General features: G+C 40.1%; 1 protein-coding gene across 4 annotated transcripts in view; it reads left to right on the top strand.

Moving 5' to 3' along the window:
* LOC129729832 (ATP-dependent Clp protease ATP-binding subunit clpX-like, mitochondrial) overlaps positions 1-20420 on the top strand; it is a 48486-nt gene extending 28066 nt beyond the window's left edge. For all 4 annotated transcript variants that reach the window (XM_055688672.1, XM_055688673.1, XM_055688674.1 and 1 more), the window contains exons 3-7: positions 17063-18029; positions 18690-18966; positions 19034-19183; positions 19240-19461; positions 19519-20420. In XM_055688672.1, coding sequence (XP_055544647.1) covers positions 17063-18029; positions 18690-18966; positions 19034-19183; positions 19240-19461; positions 19519-19734 — 1832 coding nt within the window. In that variant the 3' untranslated portion in view covers positions 19735-20420. The remainder of the gene's footprint in view (positions 1-17062; positions 18030-18689; positions 18967-19033; positions 19184-19239; positions 19462-19518) is intronic.
* Positions 20421-20685: the final 265 nt, after the last annotated feature.

Genomic DNA, 20685 nt, shown 5'->3' with positions numbered 1-20685 from the left:
TCACAGGGAGACGAACCCGGTGGATCGAGACGTGGCTTGGTAGTGCAGACCCGGCGAACGTAACTCGAAACGAGTCTGACGGAGTGTATACTGTTTTGCCACCGATGATCGATGCTGACCGCAATTGCTTGCAGTCGAGCACCTTTACTTCGGGACACGTTTTGTTCTTAAAGCACCCTTTGGCACTTTGCAGTATACACTCGACGGACAGACTCGAATCGGTTATGACACCGTCGATCTCCACGTCTCGTGCGGGTATGTAAACGCGATACTCGCGTGTGAAGAGCTCAGAGCAAGCTATATCGTTGGCCTCTTTCAGGTTACCGACCACGACACGGAGCTTGTTAGGCCGGACCTTGGAAATTTCGGTCACGCCCTTGTACTCCTTCGTCAGGTCTTTAGAAATCTGCAAGAGGTTCAACTTTTTCGATTTCGGTCCTGCCTTTGGCCGAAAATAAACAGTATAGCTGCCCTGGGCTCCGTCTGGGTAAAGCCTGGGGCGAGGGGGGACTGAAGAATGAACAGGGGAGGGGGTAACAGAAGGGTCAGGGTCAGAGGGGTTCGGGGATGGTGGCGCGGGAGGCGAGGGATCTACATCCATCGCGCTATGTTTAGCGCACTAGCGCTGACAAGAACACGTACCTTTTTATTTCTCCCTTCCAGTAAGGTTGGTTGTCCGATCGTTCGAAGTAGCAGCCGTTACAGCCAGCAGCACCAATACAGCAGCACCAAACAGCCACCAGCAGCGAGCCAGGTGTGAGATCACTCCACACAGCGATACGACTCGCTGACACTGATGGCTTCTTCTTTTTCCTCGTTTGTGTCTCGTCCACTGCTGTAGCACAATCCAGCCAGCAGCCAAATCGGCTTACGCACCAGCTGGCAGTCACGATGCGAAACAGTTGCACAAAGGAACGACCTTGAACCCGGATTTATTTCACTCGACCAGGCAAACAATGCCAACACTTGTTCACACGTCTTTTGTTTTATACTCTATCGGACCGATCACCAAACACGTCCAGTACTGATGCGTGTTCGGCACAGAATGAGGAGAAAATGATGACTGCCTGGAATAAAGTCAGTTGCTAGACTGATTTTATTAAATTCTTCTCAAACCTAATCTTCTCAAACCCCGGAGAAAAACAGTCCTCTTTTCCGAAGAAAAACTTATCGCCACTTTTTATTCTTGTCACCTATTTATTTCATTATTTATTTTATTTTGTCCTGTATGTGATAACACACACGAGGTGTGTGATGTATTCCACACTTCTATCATCAACAATTTCACTATTGAGAGTAAGTGACATGTTTATTATAATTCGTGCTTGTGTGTATGCCTACCTTTCTACGCTTACTATTTCGAGCCTTGTTGCCTCAGGCCAATATAATCGCCAATTACAATTCGCTGGAGAGGTTTCAACTGAATGGCCTTTTCTGACCAGTTTTATTGTAAGAGGGATTTATTTTTGTCAAGAGGTGTTTGACGAGGCTTTGAAGAATTTAAAAATTGATGGGGGGGGGGGGACCTGAGAAAAAACCCATGCTTAAGTCCGTTGACATCGAATGGCCCTGATTCTCCTAAGATTCGAACCCATGAACACCACCGCTTGTCAAAGCGGACTCTGTCACCTTGTAGCTACGGTATCTAGCATCAGCAGTTTATTCCGGCGAAGGAATGTCGAGAAAATGTCATTTTTGAGACCACGCAACATATACCTACCCTACTGTTTATGTCATGCGACAAACATCATTTCGAATGTTGTTCTCGAATTGATCGCTGACTGAACTACGCAACGATTTATTTAATCAGCATTCACGTTGCACGGTAAGCGGTATCGCTGAAGATAGCAAGAAAACACTTCATCTTTTACGTTGTTCTCTCCTATTCTCTCTCTTCAATATTCTCCCGCAGTTTTTTTTCCTTGGTGCTACATTCCGATTCAGAACTCGACCTTCTGTTTATTATACACAGACTTCGCAGTCAACTGTTAAGTGTACATGTCAATTGTGGGGCTAGCGCTACGATCCTGCTGACACTAACAGTCTCTCCCGAGCCGAGACTCGAACCTACGACGACTGGCTTGTTAGGCCTGCATCGTACCTCGAGACCAGCTGGGAGGGTTCCCGCATTTATATTGTATCTTACATTATGTGAGCGCGCCAAACCACTTTTTTTATAATCCTGTTTTGCTACATGATGGTCATTGATTTAGGATTGATTTTGAGTCGTATGGAACAGATTATTTGATATTCTATCGTTTCCTTCCGGTTTGTCTCGTTCTTTCACAGAAAACCGTTGAATAACGAAACGTTTCAGTTAATTAATCAAAACTTTAAAACGGAATTTTACTATCTATTCAACTGTGATACCAACTCCAAATGAGTTTGAAATATTGTTCTGAGATTTACTACGCAGTTTTTTTTTTTTAATTCGCATCGTGTAATGGCATTATATTATATATATATTTGATATTTGCTACCGTTGAAGTAAACAGAATTTTGAGCAAATATTTGGCATAGTGTAACAATATAGCGCAGTATAGTGCGAAGAAATATTTTGCCCAAAGACGTCCATACCAAATATAGTAAATATTGAACTCGTCTAACCTGCCTAACACTCAGCTCTCTTCAACAAACTGAAAGTATCGAACACTCCAGTTTCTTAGAAATGAAGCGAGAGCTGGTGACTAAGAAGTGTTCCAGAAATTAAACACCAGCGGTGATTGAGCGGACTTAAGTAAATTTTACAGAAGGAAATTTATTTGGGCTTAATGGAAAATTGTCAGTCGATCTGAAGCGATTATTTGACGAAATAAAAACCCTGAAACCCTGAAAATCTTCTACAAATATTTGCAACAAAAATCGATCGAGAATTTTGGTGTGAACTTTTTTGTTTTTTAAGTAGCTCATTTTTGCTAAGAAATTTTTCCGGGTCCCGGGAATTCCCGGGATATGAGATTTTTCATTCCCGCTCTCCGGGAAATCAATCCCCGTGAATATTGGAAACCCTAAATGGAATGTATGAGAAAAAAGAAAATTTTTACCCTCGGATTTCGGCAGTAGCGATCAAAAGTTTCGTCTTCTTGGAAAAAAACCCTGCAAAATCTTAGTTCAATTGGACTTCGGACTGTGGAGTCTCGAAGCGGTCATAGTTGTACTTTTTTGGTCGATGAGAAATACACAGAACTTGTCGAAATTGTCAAAATCGAAATTATTTTCGAACAAATGTCTTGAAAAAACATAAACCTTCGAGATCTGGTGCTGTTTTCAAAAAAAAAAAAAAAAACATCTTTCTGGGCAAGACTTTCTGACTCCTAAAAAGTTGATTATTAAACAAACATTTGTTTAGAGATTGCTAGATTTCGACGGTTCATGCATTTCTAAAACATTTGGCATAAAAGAAATTCGATATCGGAAATTTCTTGTTTTTTTTATCCGGCAGAACAGTGAAACTTTGTGGCACGACTTCCGGAAGTTATATTACAATTCGCTGGAGAGGTTTCAACTGAATGGCCTTTTCTGACCAGTTTTATTGTAAGAGGGATTTATTTTTGTCAAGAGGTATTTGACGAGGCTTTGAAGAATTTAAAATTGATGGGGGGGGAGGGGGACCTGAGTGTACATGTCAATTGTGGGGCTAGCGCTACGATCCTACTGACACTAACAGTCTCTCCCGAGCCGAGACTCGAACCTACGACGACTGGCTTGTTAGGCCTGCATCGTACCTCGAGACCAGCTGGGAGGGTTCCCGCACTTATATTGTATCTTACATTATGTGAGCGCGCCAAACCACTTTTTTTATAATCCTGTTTTGCCACATGATGGTCATTTATTTAGGTTACTCTCTCTTCAATATTTTCAAAATTCACATTTGTTATTACTAGTGAAAATCCCATTTCACCACTGATCCATCAATTCAGGTTTTATATAGGTATTCTACCCTGATGATGATTAATGGAGAATTGTATATGCAACCACTGAGTCGCAGTTTTTGTAAAACTACCGTGAACAGTATACTTCAATAAAGTCAATTTATTAATAAGACAACTTTTTCTGACGCACCGTCAACAAAAAAAAAACAATCAACAACGATAAACATCCTTGACCTAGTGGCCACTGTCGCCGATTTCACGTGATTCTTTCGCAGTTCAGGGCCGCTGGAGTCGCAAGATTGGCACTCTTTTTGCGATTGCAAAACATATCCATCGAATGCAATCATCTTTGACCTTTTGTAAGTCAAAAGGAGTTGACTGTGGCACGACGCCCATTCAGACGGTAACGTGACCGCCCGTGATTACTTCTGTCCACCGCCTGCCGAGTGAAAACAATTTATATTCAAAGCGCATATCGAGCGTCTCATCGCATCGTGATATCAATAGCCTCCCAAAAAACAGCCGCCAGTTCCATTTTTGGTGCGCCGCCGTTCAACCTATATATTGCGGCTACTGTTTTCAGCGTATTCATCGCACGTCGTCTCAGCCGACTGCCCCTGAATCGAGTCGTGGCTGCGATGTAAACAAACAATGCTAACGCGGTCGATGCGTCGGCCGACGCACAACGCTCCGGTGGCGACCTTTTGTGCCGATCTCCCACTCTAGCTCAGTCGGGCTCCAAGCTTACCCAGCTGGGGGGCAGAGGTGATCGATCATGTTGTCACCTGTATGTACGTCTCATTATTACCTTTCGTTGATGTGTGGTTGACGAATAGGGTAAATAAAAATGTCACCGGAATAACTCTTAAATAACTGTTTTTTTAAGTAGACAAACAAATCCTAAAATTTCACGCATTGCATTCTAGGAATTCAGTTTGAACCTTCTTCTACAAAGCGTAATCTTCGCCACAGTTCCGCGGTCGTCCTGTACGCAGAATAACAAAATTGGGTCAATGTCGTCCTCTTCCTGATTGCATTGGCCCCTTATCGTAGAGCCGGTACGGCTCGCTCGAGGGCCGATGAAACGTTGACATTGACTGCGTGATACATGCCGTGAATATGTACTGTAATAATCATTACCTTTCAGCAGGAGGCTGTGGTGTGTCGATTTGCGTTTAATCCAGGGTTGTTTGGTCACCTTAAGTATGATTGTGTGGAAAAAGTTTACAGCATTAACGTAAAATATGGATCTCTTGTTCTTTTTGATTTATTCCAGCAAATTTGATTTATTCCAGGTCAAAACGTTTTTAACATTCAGTCAGCACAGTTCATTCCACGGATGGTGTCACAACTAACTTGCAAGTGAAACGGAAACCCGTATTGACGTTGATTGGCGCTTGAAGTGCAAGTGGTTGTTGTTGAATTTTATGCAAATCAAAGAATACCAATATACTGGCTAGGCATCACTGCAAGTGATCATATGCTATAGCGACTGACAGAATAGCAAATAACAGACTCATAGTGCGCTAAACCGGTTTTCCCGGAGCATGCGATTGCGTGTGGAGAACTGAGCAAATATATGCACTATGTGCATCAGAAGAGTGTACTTTTTCGCCAACCGAGCAGCCAACAGGCCGTCAGGTTAGGCCAGGCCAGGCCAGACATGCCATTCAAGGATCCTGTTCTCGTTGACCTCCGATGGGGCAGGGTTTTTGCAAGGCGAAAGCAGCTTTTGCCGTTGGCCGCTTGGGGCAGCGAGAATTCTCACATTTGTTCGACATGGATTCGTAGGGCCTGGCTGGCTATGTACTACTACCAAGTGGGTACATTGGCATTGATCGAAGGCATATTTGCCGTTAACTAAGCGCAATGACCGATTGATGGATGGATCACGCGATCGCGCGAACTTGTGAAAAAGAAAATTAACAAGTTGGTGAATCCGAATCATGACAAATAAATTTGGTTGACGCTTTGAGCGTTCGATGTGCAGTAGAAAAACACGATGTATTAGTGAAGTGAAATAATGAAAAATGTTTATCTAGTTGAAGAAGCAAGTGTTTATTTCCGGAATTGCCAGTTATTTCGATAACAGATATAGTTTGTTTTTTTTCTTGGAAGATTTGAAGTCGTTTCAGATATCATAATGTTCACAATAGCGGTAGTTCATCGAATGTAGGGAACGACTTATCAACATGAGAGCAATTCCACTAAAAAACAGGCAACCATTTAAATCGACAGTTTTTTATTTGGTTGAAACTATGCATAGATGCCATTTTGTGCTATTGTTTATAATTTTGAATTATTTTTTTAATAAAGGGGGATTGTTATTAGCTTAAGTATTTATGATACATATTAGTAAAAAATGAGTATGTGTGTTTTTAATCACAAATGGTGACTTCTCAACACTGTGAGACTTTTCTGCAATCGACTGCATATGGCACGAAGACTTTTACGAAAATGCTTGTGTCATCGCAGAACAATGAATTTGTGACTCTTGGAGGTAAATCACGAAGATCTGAAGTAGATATGTTGAACAGGACTTGACCCAAGACTGAACCATAAGACACACCTGCTCTGACAGAAAATTTATCAGATTCTGGTAGACAACCTTTAGAGTTCGATCAGTTAGATTTTTTTTTTTAAATTTTGATTATAAAAATTGGAAAATTGAAAGTTGACAATTTTGCAATTAAACCTTCGTGCCAAACACTGTCGAATACTTTTTTATGTCTAAAAGAGCAGCTTAAGTGGAATAACGTTCAAATTTGTTAGCTTATATCATATTAGTAACTCTGACCAATTGATGAGTAGTGGAATGCCCATGGTGAAATCCAAACTGTTCAACTGCAAAAATTTAATTTTTATTGATGTGTTACATCATCCTGTTAAGAATAATTCTCTCAAACAGTTTACTTATTGAAGAGAGCAAACTGATTGGTCGATAACTTGAATCCTCAGCTGGATTCTTATCCGGCTTTAAAATAAGAGCAATTTTTGCATTTTTCCATAATTTGGGACAATATGCAATTTTATTTATTTATTCTTTTTTTTATCATTTTTAGAATAAAAACGGTTTGTTTGGTAGGTGTAACATTTTCGGTAAAGTTTTATATGATAATTTTGTCTTTTTGTATAAAATATATACGCTCGAGAAAAAAAAAATTTTTTTTTTGAGAAAAAAATGAAAAAAAGTTATCTAAAAAAGTTTATGTTTTAAATATATTGAAAAAAAAAACTACAAAAATAGGCTCAACATTGATGGCAAATAAGAAACAAAATGTTAAAATTTTCCACAAAAAGAAATTAAAAATAAAGCCAGAACGTTTGGTTTGATAGATTCAACGTCTTCAGCTAAGTTGTAGACAGTAATTTTATCCTTCTAAAAAGAATCTACACACTTTATTTTGGTTTATTATTTTGTTTTGGTTTTATCAACCACCGTATTGTTTGTTTTTCGATTATTTCCACCGTTTGTTTTTTTTTTTTATTTTACGTCAAATATTCCTTTTTTCGTTCATTCTTTTTCATTTTATTTATATTTCCTTTTATTTTGAATATTTAAAACAGGTTCAATAGAATTGTGTTGATGGAAAGTAGGCTTTTTCTGTTTAAATAGAACTGTTGTATGTAGGTAATTGATTTTTAAGAGTACATTTAGTACTCCCACCGGGTATTTTGTCAATCGCACAAAACGTGATGTTTTCAATTTCTGTTCTGTTGATTGTTTGCTTATTTTTGTATTGTTATTCTGTATTTGCATTTGAATACTTGAGACGGTCATTTGCATGAAAATTCAACCTTGATTTGTTTTATCTTGACATGCTTTTTTAACATTTGATTGTTTTATAATATTTGTCCCTAGTAGAGTTTGCAATATCGGGAACGATTTCCCGGGAAATACATTTTCCCGGGATCCTCGTATCTCGGGAACAAAAATATTGCTTTCCAAAATCCCAGGATTCCCGAGTTGCTCGAAAAATTTGGCTAGATTTACCATAGTTTAGACCACTAAAGTGACAAAGGCATTACGCAGAGCAAAAATTTGCTTCATTTTAAGCATTTTAAGCCATTTTAAGTCAATATTTGCTTGCCGTAAAATACTACATTATTTGCTTCAATTTTTTGTAAAAAAAATTTGCTGTCTTGTTCAGCAAACGAAAAATTAGGCAAATATTTTTTCTTTGTTTGTTAATAAAAAAATTTGAAACCTGTAAATTGATAAAAAGTTTTGGAACCCATAAATCAGCGCGACGAGAAATAAATAATTTCATAAAACTCAAATTTAGTTTAACCTGCGCCTTGGCCGCGATTTCACATTAAAGATCATCTTTGCAGGTTAAATACATAGGCAAATGCTCTAAAGCTGACTTATTCTGAGTCGTATTGAACTGATTATCTAGTATTCTATCGTTTCCTTCCGGTTAGCCTCGGTTTTTAATAGAAAAACGCCGAATGGCGTTTTCTTATACTTCTAATACGAAAATTCTTATACGGAACTACACTACTCTTTTATCAATGGTGATATCAACTCCAATCCAGCATCCCACGAGCGGTAATTATTTTCAAAAAAAAAAACTGCGCAGCAAATCAAGTTTGCATAGACAGAACAATATTTCAAATTATATCCAGCTTTCCACGAGCAGTAATGGCGGACAGTGCACGCAACCCATTTTGACGTCTTCTGTAGGTCGGGTAATTTTCAATCACAGTAACGGAGTGAAAAACATAAAAACTTTGCAACGTAGCGTAGCAACTCAAATAAACAGTTTTGCTTATGTTGATCCGCGCCGCGCGACGAAATTTTTATAACCCATTTTTTTTTTTTTTTTTTTTTTTTAATTTGAAAATAATTCGCATCGTGTAAAAGCATAGCAAATATATTTGACGAAAATGAACGAAATGGCTTTGCTACCGCTTTAGTAAACAGAGTTTTGAGCAAACATTTGCTAAATTGTAATAGTAGAGCATATATATATATATATATATATATATATATATATATATATATATATATATATATATATATATATATATATATATATATATATATATATATATATATATATATATATATATATATATATATATATATATATATATATATATATATATATATATATATATATATATATATATATATATATATATAAATATATATATATATATATATATATATATATATATATATATATATATATATATATATATATATATATATATATATATATATATATATATATATATATATATATATATATATATATATATATATATATATATTGGCCCAAAATATTTTGCCAAAAGAAGTTCTTTCCAAATATAGCAAGCTTTCTCTTCAACAAACTGAATGAATTGGACACTTCGCCGCGCCTAGCAGGCTAGAGCCGGGTTGGCTCGTGCTGTATCAAGAAGTCGTCTCCATTCAACTCGGTTCTGGGCTGTATGGCGCCATGCTCCCAGGCGTCTTATCACTCGTAGGTCACTTTCAATCTGATCAAGCCATCGTGTACGCTGTGCTCCTCTGTTTCTGGTGCCGGAGGGGTTACTGAAAAGGGTCGTTTTAAACGGGTTGTCGTCCGGCATCCTTGCGACGTGTGCGGCCCATCGCAATCTGTTAACTTTAATCAGATGTGCAATCAGATGTGCAATGGGGATCTCTCCTGGCAGCGCGTGCAGCTCATGGTTCATGCGTCTACGCCATTCTCCGTCTTCAGTCTGTACTCCACCGTAGATGGTTCGCAGCACCTTCCGTTCGAAAACTCCAAGGGCTTTGAGGTCCTCTGAGAGCAGTGTTGTCGTCTCTAGCCCATAGAGGACTACCGGTCTAACTAGTGTTTTGTACAGTTTCGACTTTGCACGGCGGCGCACTTGATTGGATCTCATTGTCTCACGAAGTGCAAAGTAGGCACGATTTCCCGCTTGAATGCGTCTCCGGATCTCCTTACTGGTGTTGTTGCCAGCGGTCACCAGCGATCCTAAGTACACGAACTCGTCTACCACCTCAAGCTCATCGCCGTCTACGGTGATCCGGGGTGGGAGGCTGACATTGTTCTCCTTGGAGCCTCTTCCCTTCATATACTTAGTTTTCGACGCATTGATCAGCAGTCCAATGCGCTTAGCTTCCGCTTTCAGTCTGGTGTAGGTTTCCTCCACCGTCGCAAAGTTTCGTGCTATTATGTCGAAGTCATCAGCCTAGCCGTTAAGCTGAACCCGTTTCGTAAAAATCGTACCACTCGTGTCGATGCCCGCTCTTCGTATAACACCTTCGAGGGCGATGTTAAAAAGCAAACAAGAGAGTCCATCACCTTTTCTCAATCCTCGGCATGACTCGAAGGGACTCGAGAGCATCCCCGAGACACGCACGTAACACATCACACGGTTCATGGTAGCCTTGATCAGCCGCGTCAGTTTATCCGGGAAGATATCCTCGTTCTCGTGCATGATCTGCCATAGCTGTTCTCGATCAACTGTATTATAGGCTGCCTTGAAGTCGATGAAAATGTGATGCGTGGACACGTTGTACTTACGACATTTTTGCAAAATCTGTCGGATTGAAAAAATTTGGTCTGTGGTTGCGCGGGCTCCCATGAAGCCCGCCTGTTACTGCCCCACGAACCTCCTTGTTAAAGGTGTTAGACGTTAGAATAGAACTTGGGAGAGTATTTTATATGCAGCGTTGACAAGCCACGATAATTGCAGCACTCCAGCTTGTCGCCCTTCTTATAGATGGGGCAGACGACTCCGTCCATCCACTCTTCCGGCAGTTTTTCCTCTTTCCAGATCTTGGAAATGACCCAGTGTAGTGCTCTAGCAAGCGTTACTTTACCATGATTTTTTCTTCAGCTTCCCAACCTCCCGCTGAATTTCGTGGAGATCGGGGGCTAATACCCGGTCATCTACTGCTGGCACTCCCAGGTCCGTTCCAGTTCCGCTTCCGTTTGTTGCATCGCCATTCAGATGTTCATCGATGTGCTGCTTCCACCTGTCGACCACCTCGCTATCGTTCGTGATGAGGTTACCTTCCATATCCTTGCAAAAGTCGGCTCGCGGCACATAGCCTTTACGGGATTGGTTAACCTTTTCGTAGAACTTTCGCGTCTCATTAGCAGTGAACAGCTCTTCTAGCTCTTCATGGTCACGATCCTCTTGCTGGCGCTTTTTACGTCTCAGGATCGTGGTCATGTCGTTCCTTACCCGTCTGTATTTGACCAGGTTCTCTCTCGTCCTTACCCTCAGGTAATTTACCCAGGTCCGGTTTTTCTTTGACACCGCTGCCTGGCATTCCCCATCATACCAGTCGTTTCTGCCACAATAGGGTCTCAGGTGACACGTGTCCAACCATTTACCAACCGAATTGGACACTTCAGTTTCTAATAAAATGCAGCAAGAGCTAGCATCGGTGATTCGGAAGAATTCTAGAAATCAAACATCAGCGGTTATTCAGCTGACTTAAGAAAAGTTTTACAAAAAGAAGATATATGATTTGAATATGTTTTATTTTGTTTTTTTTTTTTTTTAATTCGTTTTTCGGGCGAATTGATAGTAAAATTGTTAATTGTAAACGATTTTTTGTTACTTTTCATTTATAAATTTTATTTGAAATTTCACTTTTGCTGAGATAATTTGTTTTCATTCCCGTTTCCCGAAAAATCAATTCTCGGAAATATTATTCATAGATTTTTCTTAAATTGTATGACGTTGTCAAGCTTTGTACTTACTTTGTTCTTCAAGATTTTTCACATGTCTGTTATGGTATTTTTATTGATTACACTGGTGCACTCCAAAAGCTCAAACCGGAGAAAATTGAAGATTATAACTATTCAACTATTCCTGTGAATTTTGGTGTCCCTAGCCACTAACATTTTTTCAGAGACTTGAATGAGTTTTGTCATAAACATAACGTTGAAGCGACGAACCCGGCAATTACTAAGCGAACTCTCACGTAAGTTGACGCGTTTTGGTAACAGTTATGGGCACCAAAATTCATAGGAATGGTTGAATAGCTATATTCTTTCATTTTTTGCGGTTTAAGCTTTTGGAATGCACCATTTTTTCATTTTGTCGACCAGTGTTACAGTGCTCTTTCGATTTTATCAACAGCCGTTTTTGCCGTGAGTCATAATTGCCTTGAGAAAAATCGCGAAAATGCGATGGAGATAAATCTTGGCTGATTTCGTTACATGTGCACCAAACATTTATTCAAATTCTTTTTTCTTAGAAGAATGAAGAAAATCAAACCAAAGTGTTTGATGCTTTAAATTGAAAGGTTTCGCTTGTATGCTTACTTGTTTTATAGGTTATCGTATTTCGATAATTGCATATGCCCGGATATTAGGGAATAGGGTAACTGTGCAGTGCACATGCTGCACAGGTGGACCAGGCGCCGAACTATTTTTTTTGTTTATTCATTTGTACCTTGAACCTATATTCCATTGAAATAAAAAAGTATACCACTTTTCTTAAAATATCATAAATTTCAATTGAATCAAACACAAAAAATTAAATTTTTATCGTTTTGCTAAATTCACGGTAAAATTTTTTTGACCGTGGAAAAAGCGATTGTTTATTTTTGATTATCTGTACAGATACAGATTATTCTCAGATTATTAGCATTTTTTGAATGAAGTTCACCTCAAACTAGTGTAAGTTTTTTCTTGACTTTACAATCACGAAAATCCATTAGTTTATAACATGTTTTCTGCAGGGTTCAACGATTTTGTTGGAAAGGTAGTCAAGTTGCGCGAAATTTGTCTCATCATTCGTTGTTGCACCACGCATTCATATTAATTCAAAACAGTCAATTAGGATTGAGCAAAAAGTAATAATGATCTCACTTGAGCTCATCATTGTACAGAAAGCATTGCTAAGTGTTAACATAGGCCTACAACTTGGGTTGGTATCCATCATTAAAAATTTTTTAATCATGATCTTTCCAGCGAAGGGTACTTATCTAGTTTATGATCTACGATTAATGAACAGCACACTTGTGGTGAAGCGCAGCTGTTTGTTTTCTTTGCTGGCTAACGCAGGTCTAAGTTTATGGGTAGTTCGGGTCATACCCCGTCTTGTCCTTTCGTTGCTTGCTTTTTGCCACTTGGTAAAGAGCATAAACTGCGTTAGACGCGATGCTAATTTGCGTAATCTGCCTACAGGCGGTTTGGATGGTTTCTCTACGAAGGCGTCAAAGTGAGAGATGTACGAGTTCAATTAACTCTTCGAAGGCTGGGAACCGTTAGTACCATTGCCATAACTAGAAATACGTACCTTCAGTTCAATTCAACTACGAAGCACATGAAATGCGAAGAGGCCCACAGTAAACGATTTGGTTACGGATCAGCTGTTGTTGCCCCCCTTTAGCGTTATGAAGGTCGAATTAATGCTTGGTTGGTCGATAAGCCACTATTCTGCCACTCTGCGCCTCTGTTCCTAGTGTCGTTGTCGCGGATTCCCTAATGGCCATGCGGATCATGGTCCAGCCATCCTCGAGAGAAGCTGCGCCGTGCTCCTCTGCCGTGGGTAGTGCCGCTTCAAGCTGTTGTGCGTAGACTTCGGCAGCTTGCGGGTCCCGTAGCTGCTTGATGTTGAGCCGCGGGGATCGGTTCTGTCGTGTCTGGTAGACAGTCGACAAACCGCCACTAAGTAGTGGTCCGAGTCAATGTCCGCACCTCGGTAGGTGCGTATGTTGGTGATGTCCGAGAAAAATCGTCCTTCGATGAGCACATGGTCAATTTGGTTCGTTGTTTGTTGATCAGGTGATTTCCAAGTGGCTTTGTGGATGTCCTTGCGGGGGAAAAATGTACTTCGGACTACCATTCCTCGGAAAGCTGCAAAGTTGACACATCTTTGGCCGTTGTTGTTAGTTTCGGTGTGCAGACTTTCGCGTCCGATCACCGGTTTATACAAGTCTTCCCTTCCGATTTGAGCGTTCATATCCCCGATGACGATCTTGATGTCCCGCTGCGAGCAGCCATCGTAGACGTCCTCCAGCTGCGCGTAGAAGGCTTCCTTTTCGCCATCGGGTCTTCCTTCATGCGGGCAGTGCACATTGATGATGGAGTAATTGTACAACCGGCCTTTAATTCTCAATACACACATCCTGTCGCTGATCGCCTGCCACTTGATCACACGACTTTGCATCTTGCCCAACACAATAAAGTCGATACCCCGCTCATTTGTTGTGCCGCCGCTCTGGTAGTACTGGGCCCTGCGGCCACACATCCTCCGTACAGTTTCTCCTTTCCGACAAAGTTCCTGCAGCGCTACGATGCCGAAGTGACGGGGTTCCAACTGATCCAGTAGAATCCTGTCGCCACCCGGGATGTTCAGCGATCTACAGTTCCATGTTCCGAGTTTCCAATCAGTGTCCTTTTTTCGTCGCCTATGTCGTTGCCGATTGATCCGGTCCGTTTCTTCTTCTTGATTATTCGTAGTAAAGTGTTTTTGCCATGCTACCTTACTAGGGTGGCGATGGCTAGTCTCGCGACGGGGTTGTCATCTTAGATTTAGCTGGCGAGACACCGCGTTTCATGATTCAGCCGCCCGCTCCGGGTCAGACGCTGTTGTACGCCGCCCCTAACATGGGGAACAGCCGCGTACGTTCCCCCTTCCCAGTCAGCATACGACCAAAGTTGCCACCGGGGGTTGGTTACCCGATCTCCGCTAAGGTTACTCGTATTCCGGTCGGCACCACGTGGAGGTTGGGATAGGAGTTGCTGGACAGAGGTGAATGACCACAATAGGGTCTCAGGTGACACGTGTCCAACCATTTACCAACCGAATTGGACACTTCAGCTTCTAATAAAATGCAGCAAGAGCTGGCATCGGTGATTCGGAAGAATTCTAGAAATCAAACATCAGCGGTTATTCAGCTGACTTAAGAAAAGTTTTACAAAAAGAAGATATATGATTTGGGCTTAACGCAAAATTGTCAGCGGATCTACATGAAGACCCCGAAACCACCTCTGCTGCACATATTGCATTAAAAAAAATTGATACATTGCATTAAAATTGCGTCAAAAAAATCAATCGCACATTTCTGATATGAACTTGAATATGTTTTATTTTGTTTTTTTTTCTATTTCGTTTTTCGTGCGAATTGATAATAAAATTGTTAATTGTAAACGATTTTTTGTTACTTTTCATTTATAAATTTTATTTGAAATTTCACTTTTGCTGAGATAATTTGTTTTCATTCCCGTTTCCCGAAGAATCAGTTCCTGGAAATATTATTCATAGATTTTTCTTAAATTGTATGACGTTGTCAAGCTTTGTACTTACTTTGTTCTTCAAGATTTTTCACATGTCTGTTATGGTATTTTTATTGATTACACTGGTGCACTCCAAAAGCTCAAACCTGAGAAAATTAAAGATTAGAATTATTCAGCCATTCCTGTGAATTTTGATGTCCCTAGCCACTAACATTTTTTCAGAGACTTGAATGAGTTTTGTCATAAACATAACGTTGAAGCGACGAACCCGGCAATTACTAAGCGAACTCTCACGTAAGTTGACGCGTTTTGGTAACAGTTATGGGCACCAAAATTCATAGGAATGGTTGAATAGCTATATTCTTTCATTTTTCGCGGTTTAAGCTTTTGGAATGCACCATTTTTTCATTTTGTCGACCAGTGTTACAGTGCTTTTTCGATTTTATCAACAGCCGTTTTTGCCGTGAGTCATAATTGCCTTGAGAAAAATCGCGAAAATGCGATGGAGATAAATCTTGGCTGATTTCGTTACATGTGCACCAAACATTTATTCAAATTCTTTTTTCTTAGAAGAATGAAGAAAATCAAACCAAAGTGTTTGATGCTTTAAATTGAAGGGTTTCGCTTGTATGCTTACTTGTTTTATAGGTTATCGTATTTCGATAATTGCATATGCCCGGATATTAGGGAATAGGGTACCTGTGCAGTGCACATGCTGCACAGGTGGACCAGGCGCCGAACTATTTTTTTTTTGTTTATTCGTTTGTACCTTGAACCTATATTCCATTGAAATAAAAAAGTATACCACTTTTCTCAAAATATCATAAATTTCAATTGAATCAAACACAAAAAATTAAATTTTTATCGTTTTGCTAAATTCACGGTAAATTTTTTTTGACCGTGGAAAAAGCGATTGTTTATTTTTGATTATCTGTACAGATACAGATTATTCTCAGATTATTAGCATTTTTTGAATGAAGTTCACCTCAAACTAGTGTAAGTTTTTTCTTGACTTTACAATCACGAAAATCCATTAGTTTATAACATGTTTTCTGCAGGTAGTCAAGTTGCGCGAAATTTGTCTCATCATTCGTTGTTGCACCACGCATTCATATTAACTCAAAACAGTCAATTAGGATTGAGCAAAAAGTAATAATGATCTCACTTGAGCTCATCATTGTACAGAAAACATTGCTAAGTGTTAACATAGGCCTACAACTTGGGTTGGTATCCATCATTAAAAATTTTTTAATCATGATCTTTCCAGCGAAGGGTACTTATCTAGTTTATGATCTACGATTAATGAACAGCACACTTGTGGTGAAGCGCAGCTGTTTGTTTTCTTTGCTGGCTAACGCAGGTCTAAGTTTATGGGTAGTTTGGGTCATACCCCGTCTTGTCCTTTCGTTGCTTGCTTTTTGCCACTTGGTAAAGAGCATAAACTGCGTTAGACGCGATGCTAATTTGCGTAATCTGCCTACAGGCGGTTTGGATGGTTTCTCTACGAAGGCGTCAAAGTGAGAGCTGTACGAGTTCAATTAACTCTTCGAAGGCTGGGAACCGTTAGTACCATTGCCATAACTAGAAATACGTACCTTCAGTTCAATTCAACTACGAACCACATGAAATGCGAAGAGGCCCACAGTAAACGATTTGGTTATGGATCAGCTGTTGTGGTCCCCCTTTAGCGTTATGAAGGTCGAATTAATGCTTGGTTGGTCGATAAGCCACTATCTGGAACTGGTTCATGCACATTCTATATTGATGCTCGTTTGCTGACTGACAGCTTCTGCTCGACTATTCAGCCGGTTCAGTCACGTACGCAGTTATTCCCCATGAGAGATGATGTTCAAAAAGGTACCTATAAATTTTGCGCTGAGTTTTTATCAAGTCTACCGGTATAATGTTTATGCCAGACGGCTATTATTTTTTGTCCAAACGCTTGTTGAATCAGCATTCTCTTTTTCTTCATTTTTTTTTCAGGTTTGCTTTGTCTGTTAGCATCTCATCAGAGCAATCATCAGCTCCACTGTGCCTCCGTCGATCACAGCCAATGCTGCGGTAGCAACAACAACAACCACCACGCTCATCTGAAGGAACACAGCCTCAGGCGGTTCCATGTTACCACCGTTTGTGAAAAATCATCAAAAAGCGGATCAAATCCACCCACCGGATCCAGCGGTGGAAGTGGTTCCTCAACATCCGGTTCTGGTGGTAATGGTAAAGATGGCAATGGAAAGGAACCACCGAATAAAAAGAACGTTCTATCTTGTCCCAAATGTGGGGACCCATGTACGCATGTAGAAACGTTTGTTAGTTCGACACGTTTCGTGAAGTGTGAAAAATGTCATCACTTCTTCGTGGTGTTGAGCGAAGTGGATTCCAAAAAAACCATCAAGGATACGGAAACTAAAGGCCAGCGAAAACCGCCCCCACCACCGAAGAAAATTATGGAATACCTCGATCGACATGTGGTTGGACAGGAGCTGGCGAAAAAAGTGCTGTCCGTGGCTGTGTACAATCATTACAAACGAATCTATCACAATCTGCCGCCTCCAGCAAACAGCAGCGGGCAAACGGGGTCCCAGCAGATCGATTCAATGTCACGCAGTGGTGATTTGCTGCACATATCCGGTATAGGTCATACTATGATGAGCTCTGCTCCGTCGGAAGTACCGCGACCACCGCTTACATCGTCCAACGTTTCGCAAGCCCACCAGCCGGGTTCCGACCTGCTGGACAAAAAAACCCATGAGCTGAAGTTGGAAAAAAGCAACATTCTGATGCTCGGCCCGACCGGTTCGGGCAAAACGCTACTCGCACAAACGATTGCGAAATGTTTGGATGTTCCATTTGCCATCTGTGATTGTACCACGTTAACGCAGGCCGGCTACGTGGGTGAAGATATCGAGAGTGTCATCGCGAAGCTGCTGCAGGATGCCAATTACAGGTCAGTTTCGATGGTTTGAAGGGTGGATCCGGCCTTTGAATTTCAGTTTATCATCTTATGCAGATTCAATTTAAACTCCAAGTTTCGGAAATTGAATCACGGTCTGCAGTTTTAAATTGCAGATTTCAGAAATAATTTTAGACTTTCCGAACTTCCGTCCTTTTAGTTTCACTTGCAAACTTTTGAGTTTCTATGTTTTAGAATTAAAGTTTTATATTTTTATCTAACTATTTGTGATTTTGGTATCCGCAACTTATATTACATACCAGGCAAAAAATTTCGAACATCATTTCATTTTAACTGATTTTAATTTGTTTATTCTTTTTCCTGAAGGTTATAAATCATGAACACCTGGCTGAGATCTAGGAGTTTTGAGATATTGAGCTTTGATTCATAGGTTGTGGAAAAAGTTTGGGTTACAGATTTTGACCTTAAATATGTCATTACGTGTTGCATTTCGATTTGATTTGTATTATTTTGATATCTTCGTAATGATATATTTTATCTCGTAATGACGATTTTAAATGTCTCAATATCTCAATTTGAGTTTACTGGTTTCTAATTTAACGTTTAATAATTATTGACAATTCGATAATTCATCTACTTTTTTGAATATAACGATATTAATAACTCATAACTTTGTATTTTTTCAATTTTCAGCGTTGATCGTGCCCAAACCGGAATCGTTTTTCTCGATGAGGTAGACAAAATCGGCGCTGTACCCGGAATTCACCAGCTGCGGGACGTTGGCGGTGAAGGTGTTCAACAGGGAATGCTCAAAATGCTGGAGGGCACTATCGTGAATGTGCCCGAGCGAAACTCTCCCCGAAAACTGCGTGGTGAAACCGTGCAGGTAGACACCACCAATATTCTGTTTGTGGCATCCGGTGCGTACACCGGTCTGGATCGGCTGATCGCTAGACGATTGAATGAGAAGGTATGTTTTAGTTTGATTTCGTTTCGCACAACCGGTACAACACAACATTATGTCATTTGAATTACAGTATTTAGGTTTCGGTATGCCAGCTAGTTCTTCTGAAGGTCGACGAGCGGCTCAAGCGTCCGCATCACCAATGGATGACGATCAGGTTGAACGGGATGCCAATTTGCGGAAAGTTCAAGCAAAAGATTTAGTTGAATTTGGCATGATTCCGGTAAGTTTACTTACAGCAATAATTAACTGGTTACGTTAATTTGCGTTTTATTACAGGAATTTGTTGGACGGTTCCCAGTTTTGGTTCCGTTCCATAGCCTGGACGTAGAAATGCTGGTTCGCATCCTTACAGAACCACGAAACGCACTTGTGCCACAGTACAAAGCTCTGCTCGGTATGGACCAGGTGGAGTTAACCTTTGCGGAAGATGCACTCAAACAGATTGCCCAACTTGCAATGGAGAGGCAAACCGGTGCGCGTGGCTTGAGAGCTATAATGGTGAGATAACTATTAACACTGCAGCAAACATAGATATTCATAAATTTCTTTTTTTAGGAAACTCTTTTATTGGAACCGATGTTCGAAGTTCCCGGTTCGGATGTCAAAACTGTTCATATTAATGAGGAATGCGTACGAGGTCAGGCAGAACCAACATACATTCGTCGGAACCAACCGAACTCAGCCAGCTGTGATCCAGATACACCCAACAACAACAACAGTCCTCAGGCACCCGAAGAAGAGGAAAACACCAAGCTGCGTGTGAAACAATGAAAACTCGTGTGATAAAACCGTAAAGCGACTGCTACACTAAATCACTACAGGTAGGAAGTATTAGTTTAGAACATAAAGCTTATATTTTGTTCTTCCTACTGCTAGTAATGATGGTTGCATACTGATTTTGTCTCAGCATCGCTTCTCTGAGACTCACAAACAAAGTGCAAACTTGTACATAAAAATGTCTTGCTTTTACTCGAGAGCAACGAAAATATAAGACAGAAAAAAATAGTAAATTATGACCACTCGTTAGGTGTAAGACGAGAAGCAACTGGTGTTTAGGTTCCTTGTTTAGTGAGCGAATCCTTTAAATTGAAGATCGTTATTCTTCCTACTGAGCGTACGATGAAATGTGATGAATTTTCCTATGGTCCAGGTAAATTATATCCACCCCTGGTTTGATTGCTACATACTTCAGTTGGTAACAATTGTATGTCTGAATAATTTGGTCTCCTTTGCGCCTCGGATGCAGTTCTATATCTCTTACCTATTATTACTTAACAATAGAAAAGAAGACAGCAAATAAAGAGAAGGTATAAATTGTAAATAGTGGAGTATATTTAAGTATCAACTTTAAAACAAAAGCTGCATAAAAATAGACAAGAGTGAACGCTAGGCTAGTGCTAAAACATAGATGAATCAATTTATTTGAAACTGACAAATACATTCGAAGTGTTTCGAAATTTTGTTTGAATAATATCTGGAAAAGTTGAGAAATACCGCTTGGTTTAAGTTGACTGAATTCATATGTCATCACAGGTCGAATCAATTAAATAATGTTTAAAAAATATTATTCTTTTTGTAACCGCCAACCAGAAATTTCAAAGAGAACAGAAATGCTAACAAAACTGTATAAATGTATAGAATGAGTCATTCACATTTCATGATTACAGCTTCACAAGATAGTTTGGTTGTTAATAACATGCTTTCTGGCGATATTGCATAACT

The sequence above is a fragment of the Wyeomyia smithii genome, chromosome 3 (assembly GCF_029784165.1).
Source record: "Wyeomyia smithii strain HCP4-BCI-WySm-NY-G18 chromosome 3, ASM2978416v1, whole genome shotgun sequence".
Lineage (NCBI taxonomy): Eukaryota > Metazoa > Arthropoda > Insecta > Diptera > Culicidae > Wyeomyia > Wyeomyia smithii.
The sequence above is the reverse complement of the archived record's forward strand: the minus strand, read 5'-3'. Positions and strand labels throughout refer to the sequence as shown.